Source organism: Salminus brasiliensis, chromosome 2, assembly GCF_030463535.1.
Source record: "Salminus brasiliensis chromosome 2, fSalBra1.hap2, whole genome shotgun sequence".
Lineage (NCBI taxonomy): Eukaryota > Metazoa > Chordata > Actinopteri > Characiformes > Bryconidae > Salminus > Salminus brasiliensis.
Window position 1 is genome coordinate 53,488,073 of NC_132879.1, and position 11,521 is coordinate 53,499,593.

An 11,521-nucleotide genomic window follows, 5' to 3' on the forward strand; every position below is an offset into this window, starting at 1 on the left:
AAATTTCATGCTAAACGGACCGACAGAAATGCTCCAAAATGGCCTGGAATAAATCCTTTTTACATTGACATTCATTAATTGTGCCGAAGAATTTTCCTTCTCCTGTAAAGTTGCTTTTTTGGAAATACAGGATTTTAGCGCGACGGTGCCGATATGTGTTCGTTCTCAGGTGTTCACAAAGACACTTCTTGTTCCAGAGAGGATGCACATATGTAGATGTAGTGAGGATGCTGGAGGAGTGTTGGTGTTTTCACGATACCTGTATCTCTAGCTGCTGTACCACCTGCATCTGGACCCGGCACTGCGCTGTGCTCCTGTCGTCCAGAGCATGCTCACTGTTAAGGTGCCTAAAACCAAAGAAGAGACCGTCAGGTTTAAAACATCTTCCAGCGTCACACACACACACACACACACTGTTGATGAAGACTCTCACATGACCCACCAGCTCTCGTTTCATTTAGCTATCCAATAATAGCTCATTTTCTCACATACGGTACTCTCTGGTCTGCACCAGAGATGCTTTATTAGTGAGACATCTTGTATTATTAGCCTTCTGGAAAAACAACAGCAACAACAACAACAACAAAAAGGCAGCAGCTCACCCTCATGTGTTAGGGTTCTCCATGGAGCACTGAAAGCCAGTGTTTAACATTACAATAGGGGCACTGTCATCTAAATCAAGAGTCCTGCCTGCGCGCAGCAGCTCAGTTTATGAGGGCTAAGGGATGTTGGCGTACAAAAGGCATGGCAGAGTGGTTTTTTCCTCTTCATTTATGGAAAACAATAAACGCAATTTAACTTGAGTAACATTTAAAAAGTGTCTCCTATGAAGAGTGCATTATTCAGCCAACGTATTAAATGTATCTACTCATCCCTTCATTAGAATATAAAAAAAATGCACAGCAGACTGCAAAAGCAGTCAATGACGGTTTTCCTTGATTGGATTTTGTCTGCAGGACACAAAAGAAGCTCGCCATTAAAATAGACCTTTATTCCCGGCGAACGCACGGAGGCGAAAAGGTTTTTAAAAGTGTTGTGATGTTCGGTAATGAGCCTCTATCTAAATTATCATTGGTGACAAACCCACAAAGCGCTCTTTGAGGAGACATGGTTATGAAATGCCAAAGCTGCCACTTTCTTTCCTGTAATTATAGGTTAGCTTGCAGACCCTTCAATGATCATTTACAGTACAGCCTCCAGTGCATTAGAGTGAGCTTAAATCGCACACACGCACACACACACACACAGACACACACATATATGCACACACACACAAACACAGCACTGCTATGCATTTTCCCTATTCATTTCAACCACTCTATTGTTTATGTGCAATATGCAAAATAACAACGTATTCATAACCCTCCCAAAACACGCCAATCAAAGCGGAGGGCATCCAAGAGCACAATAGCTCCACTACCTTTCAATTACAGCCATGCACATTTAAATCATTTCATTTTATCATGGTCGTTTCTGCTTTTGTAACCATTTCAGGTCTAATGCTCAGATATTCTCCATTATAAATCAAGAATGAGATAGCTTTAAAAAAAAAAAAAAAAGACAGACAGAGCGAGAAAGACAGAGAGAGAGCGAGAGAGAGAGAGATAGAGAGGGAGGCTGGGGAGAGTTGGTGGCTTCCTCCAGTCCGTGCCTAATTGCTGTTTCAGAATGCGCATGCAAAGGGGCATTTCATTAATCATTTAATCACGTCCCTCGCAGGGAAGAGGGGAACTAATGTTGCAAATACCCTTTTCATTTCAATGCTCATAATGCTATCTTACGCACTTGATGTATGGCGGATGTCATAAATTACAGCTGCTTCAAAAGGGGCCAGGCGCCTTGTTCCGCTCTCCCCAAAGACGGCTTCGGAAAAACATCTTACCCCTTTACTCATCATCAGCCATCTAGATTTAATCTTTTCTGGATCTTTTTTCTCTTATCGACCAAAAAAAAAAAAAAAAAAAGAAAGAAAGAAAAGGAAGCCAGCTTGCTTGCGAGGCTTGTGCGATGTGGTCAGTGCGAGCACTGCCCACTTAGCCAAGGCGGTTCCGTACAGATTACTCTGTATGTTACTAGAGAGTGGGATAATCAAAGCAAAAGAGAAAGGCAGGGAGGGAGCAAAGGAAAGAGATGGACAGAGTAATGGAGGGAAGAAGAAGAAGAAGAAGGAAGAATGGAAAGAGAGAGAGAGACAGAGGGAGGGAGAGAGACAGAGAGAGAGATTGGGGTTAGATGGAGTCACCAATATCTCTTAATGAGGCAGAGACGGTGGGCTCAGTTCAAACAGAGAGGTGAGGGGAGCCTGCACATAGACAGCTCCTGAACAAACATCTCTGCAGCCGTCTGTAATTTATGGGTCACTTTATAGGCATATTGATTTTTGTTTTGAGAAGGTGAATAAGAGGTGTGATGGGACTGGGCTCGGTTAAAAAAAAAAGAAAAAAGAAAAGACTGGCAGGAGCAATCCAGACTGACAGAGAGCAAGCTGAACTGGCTGACTGCCTGAGACTAGCATTTAGCATTCTTAAAAGATCTGATGTCTGGTCTGGTGCAGTCTGCCCAGAAATAACTGCATGCATTTACCAATCAACCATAATATTAGCAACTAATATTGAGTCCCTACTGTTGCCAATACAGATCTAACCATTTGAGGCATGGACTCCACAATACCTTTGAAGGCGTCCTGTGGTATCTGGCAGCAGATCCTTTAAGTCCTGCAAGTTGTAAGATAAGCCTTAGGTGCCCATGACCTGAATCTGATGCCGGTTCCCAGGTTGTTCTTTCCTGGAGCACTTTTGGTAGGTACTCGGTTCAAGGCTCAAATTTACTGCTCACATTTACATGCCAACAGTTAAAGCAGCACTATGGGGAATTTGCATTTCCTGCTCTTGGACTCCCCCTATAGATGGGAAGTGTGCTTTGCGCTTTCAGCCACCACTAAAGGACACGTTTTCCTGGACAAGCTGAGAGATACGGAAACTGAAAGGTAAAGAAGCATGTGGACTGGGGTGGTAGAGGAATATTACAGGATTTTACACTAATATGACTCTGGTTACGCAGCCTTCCCCGAGCGTTATTCTGTCCGCTTCACTAAAATTACATGGGGCGGTAGCAATGTGCTGAGCCTGGAGTAACAACAACAGCCACACTACACATTCTCCCTATTACAGTCTATGCTATACAATGACGGCACTATTTCCAGGCATCATTTTAGGTCTATAGGTCTATTAGATGAGCTACGCGCATGTTCGGCAAGTTGAAAAGATTGCCATACAAGTCTGAGGGATTACGAAAGACGTAATATTCCTCTGGAAGACAGTCACTGCAAATATGCCGCGAAAAACACAGACAACTTTCCTGCTGGTGTTCTCTTTCCCTCTCTTTCTCTCCCTTTTCTCCTCAAACGTGTGAAAGGAAATCAATATGAGAAGTAGGGCAGCAATCTGCAGCTTATATAATCATAAAGTCACCAGCATGGAGAAAGCACAGCTCGAGTGGGGCATGAATTTCTTCTGCGTTTCTTTTTAATTTGACATATTCCCCAAATAAGTTGCCCTGAATCACACCACAAGAAGCTCTCAGAATAATGTATACTGTGATGCATAAATATACATATCTTGAGGTGACACACATACACACACTCGGAGTAATATTCCATTTGAACTTCAGAGCTAATGTAAGGTGCCAGGCACCTCTAGGCTACCTCTCCAGGTGAGAAACACTTAAAAGAACACTGAAGAGCTATTAAATGCTGATCTTGACAAGTTTCTCCGCAGCACAACACAGACGCCTAAACGCACAGCGCAGATTCCTTCACTGGCAGCTACAAGCCAAGCACCCCCACCCCTCCATCCCTCCCTCCCGCCTCTCCTTCCCTCCCCTCACACAACCAAACCCCTACCCCCCTCAACCCCATCAAAGGTGCCATTTGATTCTGACACCTATTTTATGTAAACCATTTTAGGCGTGTGTACCTGGCTGATGCGCTGCAGTGACTGCCATATCCTAAAACATTAAAAGCCTCTTTCTGACACCGACAATAGCTCCTCCAAGGCACAGCGACACCCGCCATCTCACCGGCTCAGATCACGCCGGCTTTGTTGGGGGGCGAGAGGGGGTGTTCTTGTGCAGGTTACAGTACGGGAAGCTCTCTGACTCGGGGAATGATCGGGGGAGTCTCATCCCTGTTTCAGCGCTGCACACTTGAAACACACGCTGGTTTGTATGCTGATTGTTGTGGCAGTGTCCTACTATGCAGCCTGTCACACACAGAGCTTCTTCACTCCTTTTTTTTTTTGCCTTTTCTATTATTTTTTTTTTTTAGCTTGTGCTATGCATGTCTCTGTGCTTCATTTAATAGCGGATTGTGCTCAGCAAGTCAGAGATCAGACCTTGTACTGTATATTATGTCTGACACAGAGAGAGGGAGAGAAAGAGAATGAGAACATATGCAGAGTTAGAAGAAGAAGAAGAAGAACCACTGGAGATCTACCTCCAGGACAGAACGACATGCCATGCGTACATGCTCTTATATATATCTCTCTCTCTATATATATATATATAAAACCTCTGGCCTGTAAATGTCTGGCTGCTTAGGCTTGAAGGGGTGCACTCCCAGACAAAAGCCTCTGTAATTAACAAGAGTACTTATTATTAGTCTCTCCCAAATCTTCCCACTCTGCATGGAGTGGACTCCCTTGGGTTATGTGAGTTATATGGAATGCTATTGAGACCACTCCCCTTCTCAAGCTTGAAAAAAAGAGAGAGAGGGAGAGAAACAATGTCCCCCACTTTCAAATGCTGTTTATGCCATTTGACGTGGACATTTACACCCACATAACGCGTGCCAGATCATTATTTCACAGTTAATTATGAGCCTAATTAGAATATTCAAATGAACAGATCTCCTTTTCTCTTGACGTTGAGGCACTCTTCTCCGAGTGGCAATGTGATAACCTGTAATCTCCGGCACGGCAAACACCTTCTCCTTTGATGGCCCCCACTAACATCCACCGCAACAAAGCAGACCAATTACAAATGAGCTAATTAACTAAATTGTTGATGGAGCATGAAGAGTTCATTTCACTCCATTGCCTGCGCCATGACAACACTGAATGTGTCCCATTGTGAGGGGCTAACGTGGCTACACAAGCTGCCATTTGCTGCTGGCACTCGTCGCCAACCCATCGCGCTTCTCCTGCGGCTGAGGACGAGGCGCGTTAAATTCGCGCAAATCTGTGGTCACTCTGCCGCTCAGGCTCTGACAGCCTGACAGACTACACGGCAAGCTCGTCTGGAGCATCACTACCTGAGTGTTACACTTTCCAACGGAGTGTGAAATCTTTCAGCTCCTTCAACAGTCGTGTTAAAAACACCAATCACTTCAGGTGCTTTTTACAGATTATTTTATTAAATATTATTTTAATGAACGGTTACTGGAGCAGCTATCACAGGGAAGGAAGGTTGAAGTGTATGTTTATGGGTTTAGACTGGAGGGGTGATCAGAATGGGCCAGGAACGAAGTTAGTGAGCCAGCCAAGTCCACTCAAGCTGCAGTACATGCATGTGCTGTTGGGCCTACTCAACAACCCAGCCTATGTATGCTCATTTAGCCCACAAAGCATGAGCAGCTGTAAAGAATATGGGAATATCGATATATAAGAATATCAGAATATGGGAGTATTGATATCGGGATTGGCTATATAAATTCATACTTGAATTTGCACCCCTTACTTAAGAGATATGGGATTTGGTGTTGACTACATGGATTAAGAGTATCAGGATCTTATCATAGAGAAAGGATACCAGCATATAAGCATTACAGACAAATTTCCATAATTTAAATGCACACACACACACACACACACACACACATAATCACAATCCCAAACTCTTACACATAATGAGGGCCACCTACTTCAAAAACTGTCCAAAGTCCTCACAGATACTTTCACAGCCAGGCCATTTGCACACTCCATGACCATAGAGGGAATGGGAATGTGAATGTGACGCTCCGGTCTCTTCATGTAACGAGCTGTGAGAGAGAGAGAAAGAAAGAGAGAGTGAGAGAGAGGGTGGTGTCGGATTTCTTCACAAAAGGTACAATAGCTGGAGGCTGCTTGCTCCTGTCAGGTTACAATCAGTGACAATCGGGTCAAAGTAGGTCAATTCAGCTCTGTTCTCCAGAACGGTTCAATTGGCAGGGCCGGCAGAGGGAGGAGAGGCCATTAACGGGGCGACGGAAGTGGTGGCAGCTGCTCGGAAACCACTGCCGTGGTACCACTGTCTGATCATTGATCCAGAGGGCAGCCGAGAAGCAAACAACGTGTGAGAAACAGCCGTGCGGCCAAGCAAAATTTTAGCTGCCGACATTTTTTCCGGTGACTTTCACCTTGTAAAGCTATTACAGGCCACTCGTGTAAACAGTGAAAGAACACACCCGCCGCTATAATTTTCATCAGGAGATTAATTTGTAGCAGGACTGGTGTTTTTAAGGACACGGCCTGGTGTGAAAAGCCACCAGAGGAAGTTGCGAGCTCACCTCAGGCCTGTTAGAGCTAAAGAGTGGACCTGGGATACAGGCCTAAGAGGAAGAACAGGCCACTCTGTGTGTGTGTGTGTGTGTGTGCATGCGTGAGAAAGACCTCACTGGCTGTTTTACACTGCAACGCTCTGCCTGCATCGATCGGCCCCTGTTAGTAAGCTTTGACAATACTCCGTGCTCGATCATTACGAGAGGCTGTGGACCCATGAGACACTCTTAACCACAAAAAGAGAGTTTTCTGTTTCCCCCATTACCCCCCCCCCCCCCCCCCCCAACCCACCGTTTAATTCTGCTTTCTCTCTTTTCATATAGATATACACACACACAGCTAGATTTGGCATTCAATAGAATAGGACTTTTGGTATCTAATGCAAGGCATGGGCTAGAGGGGTATAAAGCCCCTCAGCAGCATTGAGCTGTGGAGCAGTGGAAGAACTGTGCTCTCTGGAATGATGGTTGGAATGAGGTAAGCTGGTGATCATCCAACATCCTGATCTGACTAACACTTCTGTCACTGAATTTAATCAAATCCTCACAGCAATGCTGCTCCAAAATCTAGTAGAAAGCCTTCTTCCCCGGACAGTCAGGTAGTCAATTTTATACTCTTGATTTCAGAAGAAATAAGGAATGAGCAGGTGTCCCAAAACTTTTGTCCATGTAGTAAATTAGTGCTTAAATGATGTTAAATCAGGTGAGCTGGTGATGGATTTGAACAAACCGTCCAGGAGAAACCTGAAACCAAGCTTTGTCCTTCGAGCAGCTCGCATGATCTCAACTCAGCTACTTTCGTCTTCGAAATGAGGAATTCTTGCAACTTTTTACGTTATACATGTTTACCTGCATCTGTTCTAATGCGATCTGGAGTTTGTACAAGCAAAAAGTCTGTTATAGCTGAGATAAATGGTTTTATACATATTTGAGCAGGACTCAAGTGGCTTCTCAGATAGCATCTGCTTTAACCCAATTACACAACACTCCCACCGCCGGCAAAGTCGAACTGGCGCTAGCTACACGTCGCTCGTGTGGCAGCAGGAGCCTGAATAATGCATGGGGCAGGTAGACAGAAATGCAGAACACTGTTTCACACTGGCAGAGCAGCAAATAAAAGGACCATCACACGGATAAACAGCGAGGAAAATGCCACGCCGGCATCAGGTATTCTGTTTACATGACAAGCTGTACGGGCGAGGTAATTTCAAAAGCAAAAAGCAGGCGCTAAATACTTAATGTACAGTGAGGTTAGCTGCTTGTGCCTGCTGCTGAGAGATGCACCTCCGTGCTTTTGATATAAGTGGAAGACAGTGTGTTCAATGAGCGCACAGTCCTCGGGTCCCCAGGGAGCGTTTGCCTTGTTTTGACTATTATTACACACACTTTAATAAAGTATTGATGAGCAAGCAAACAAACAAGAAAATATCATGCTCTCCCTTTAGGAAAAAAAGATGTCGCTCTTGTTCTAAATGGGGACAAACACAACTGCTCTCTTTTTTTCCCCACACATCAGATGATATCTCACATGAAAAGGAGTTTAAACGGGCGCCTGTGGTTTGTTTTTGTGAGCATGTGCTGTATTTCTACATACATTAGATGCTCTATTTATGTGTGTATGCCCAGAAGGAGGATGTGTGCATGTGTGTGAGCGTTTTGAAAGCAATTGTCTGTGTAAATGTACATGTGCACATGTGGAGGTACCTCTCTCTGCGGTTGTTCAGTGCTGGGGACTGGCCGTTGGAGACGGGGTGGTGGGAGATGGGTGGAGAAGCTTTGGAGGTGGTGGAGGAGGTAGTGGAGGAAGAGTTGGTGGTGCTGAGGTCCAGGCCGCTGTGCTTCAGGCCGTTATCCTCCATGGTGTGGCTGCTGGTCACGTCCTTCCACAGCTGCTGGAGCTCGGCCGGGCTCAGGCCAGCTGCGGAAAACACACACAGACACAGAAACACAGCGGTTAGTCAAGATCTGCCACATGCGATCGCTCTGCCTAACACCAGCCAGCTCCTATCCTCTTCCACGGCAGCTAAAATAAGCACTGGAAGTAAGAGTAGATGGACCTGCGCTGTTCTGCTGAGTCAAGCACTCTCCATTCAAACTTGCCAAAACTCCATTGTCTGTTTTAAGCAGCTGCAGATAGACTGGGGTAAGATCCGTTCGGAAGCTCATCTCGGGGCTTGCTCTCCACTTCAGACCCAGGATCCAAAAAAGTGCCAGCCTGCCAGACTTCTGCCAGCGGTGCGGAAACTCATCTAGCCATGATTATACCTTCACAAATAGGCTTCTGTCTACAAAATCATATCATCATGTAATCCCTCAGTTGAGTCAACAACACTTCTACTCCAGAACATTCCAACAGCACTGCAATTAAGAGCCATTTCGCCACTATTGTTATCCAGCGCCATTTTGGTAACCACTGTAGCACCAGGTGCTTATTCCCAGCAAAAGCAAATGGCAACGGCTCCTCGTCTTCTCCTCTCTGGGCTCGCACTGCAAGGCAGTAAACAACAACAACAACAACACCAGGGAGGGAGGAGGGGAGAAAGAGAGAGAGAGGCAGAGGAAAGCAGAGAGAGAACAACAAGCACACACAGACACAGGCACCAACCCTGGGAGGGAAGAGACAGAAACAGAGACACAGAGAGAGAGAGAGAGAGAGAGAGAGAGAGAAGGAGGGGAAAGAGAGAGAAAGAGAAGAGTAGAAGAAAGGGAGGAGATAAATATCAAGAGAGATGTGCAAGGAGTGAAAGAGAGAGAGAGAGAGAGAGAGCAAGAGAGTGAGTAGAGCGAGCATGGCAGAGCTATGGACAGACAGAGCATGTGAGGGGTGAGTCACGTGATGCTAGTGGAAGCGCTGCGCAGGGGCTTTACCTGGTGGTAGGCTCTGTCCTGGCAGGGTGGGCTGTCCTGGGCCTGGGGGCAGAGAGAGCAGGCCCTGCCGCTGCATGTTCAGCAGGTGCTGCTGCTGCTGGAGCTGCTGCATCTGCAGGAGCTGCTGCTGAAACACCAGCTGCTGCGCCGCTAACTGCTGCTGATGCTGCTGCTGCTGCTGCTGTTGCTGTTGCTATAGTGAGAGAGAGAGAGAGAGAGAGAGAGAGTGAATGAGCACACACACACAAATCACACACATTAACAAGAAAGTGTTCGCTTGCCACACATATGACCTTAGCACTGTTTTTTTTTCTTTTCCTCTCTCCCCCCCCCACCCTCTCTCTATCTCCCTCTTTTTCTCTCTCTCCCCGTGCCTGTGGGAGTCTGTAGTGTATAATATGAGAGAGGGTGGGTTAAAGGGTGAGTCTCCTCCCCCCCGTCGCTGACAGTTAATTGTCTTGCATTTCTAATGGTCTATTACAGCTTATGGGGTTACAGAGGAAGAGAGAGAGAGAGAGAGAGAGAGAGAGGGGGGGGGGGGGGGTAGTGAGAGACAGAGAGAAAACAGCCAGCCCCCAGCTCCCCCTCCCCCCAGCCTTGTTTACTGCCAGCTTAGTCTGCCTCTTGCATAAGCCAGAGCAAAACAACAACAACAACAACAACAGAAACTGTAGAAAAACAAGGCAACAAGGCTCAGTGTGATCAAAGCACGGCCACAGAGGATGAGGCGTTCTTCCGCTCGGAAAAATAACGCAATAAATTAAGAAACTGAGGTTAAAAAACAGATCTCGATTGCCAAGTAAGAGGAAAAGCATCCTTATATTTCCACACAGTCTAGAACTAGAGCTGGAACTGTGGAGCTGTGCGCTGTAAGAGGCCTAAATTCGTTAAAGTCGACCAACTGAGCAGTTGCGTATCTGTACTGTGAGAATATACAGCATACTGTTATATAACATCACTATGTCCTATGAATTCAATTCATTTCCGGGGGTTTAGGGGCTCGTTTTAAACATGTCTGAAGTTGTGGCTCTCAGCGGGCTGTGGGCACGGTCTCCAGAGGTCTATTAGTAAACTGGGATCTAGCACAGGGTTTCCATAGACACCCTGCAAGCCTCAGCGTTCTGCCTCTCTTACTCTTCTGCTGTCAGAATATATTACGAGCGAGTACTCAGTCAAAGGCGGCAAAAAAAGAGGGACCCCCATTACAGGAGAAAAGTCTAACTTCCCGTTTTTTTTTTTTTTTGCCAGGAATTACAAGAGCGAGTGGAGTAGAGCAGGCCCCAGAGGAACCCTTCAACACATCACACTTCAGCTTTGGCCTCGGACACACTGGCTGCTGAGGAAGACCTTTCTCTTTTAGTTTTAGGAAAGCGAGAGAAGAAGGGGGTGCGGGGGAGATATAGAGAGGGGGCAAAAACTTGCGAAGCGCTCACTGGAAAACAGCCTGCATAATGGAGCAAGCTGTGTGGATTGGCCTCGGCGTCTCGAGAGAAATAAGGGAGCAATTTCTATTCCATATTTGATGGTGGAGGCCTGTGAAAATTCTATTCACAAATCCAAACAGAAACAAAGCCTCCGGGAGGTCAGGCCTGCTTCCTGTAGGCCCTGCATAATGGGCCACGGGAACAGACAGGGAAAGGTGGTGGTGGTGGTGGTGGGGGGTGGGCTCCCATACCTAGCTGATCAATTTAACTGCTTCAACACGTTTTGTTTGGATTTGCCCCCCCCCCTTCCCACTGCGCTCTGCTTTTGATGCCTGTCCCTCTGTGTCTGAGCCTCTCTCTCTCTCTCTCTCTTTCTCTTTCTCCCTCTCTTTCTCTTTCAGTCTGTCTGTCAGACGGCTCTGCGAACTGACTGTCAGTGTGATTTATGAGCGTGTTGTGGTCGAACTTTTTCGGCTCGCCGGCCCGAACCCGCAGTAGTGCTTCATTAATCAGCGGACCCTGTCCCGTCCCGTGCTACGCGGGGCCTTTAACAGCACGTTCGCTCGCTCTGTATCCTCCGCTAGCCTGACACCTGCCAAAGCCCCGCGTCTGTCCGCCGCACTAGCCCTGTCAGCATGGAGCTTGCTTAGCAGCCATTAGAACACACTGTCTGTATAGGCTCTTCCTAAAAAGTTTC

The 11,521-nt window shown here is 46.5% G+C and overlaps 1 protein-coding gene across 6 annotated transcripts in view; it reads right to left on the minus strand.

Annotated features, from left to right (window-relative positions):
* Window positions 1-11,521, minus strand: part of foxp2 (forkhead box P2) — a 120,296-nt gene that overhangs the window by 21,277 nt on the left and 87,498 nt on the right. For all 6 annotated transcript variants that reach the window (XM_072673168.1, XM_072673166.1, XM_072673172.1 and 3 more), the window contains 4 exons: window positions 9,401-9,593; window positions 8,237-8,450; window positions 5,918-6,034; window positions 260-347 (listed from right to left, as the gene is read on the minus strand). In XM_072673168.1, the coding sequence (XP_072529269.1) occupies window positions 260-347; window positions 5,918-6,034; window positions 8,237-8,450; window positions 9,401-9,593 (612 nt within the window). The remainder of the gene's footprint in view (window positions 1-259; window positions 348-5,917; window positions 6,035-8,236; window positions 8,451-9,400; window positions 9,594-11,521) is intronic.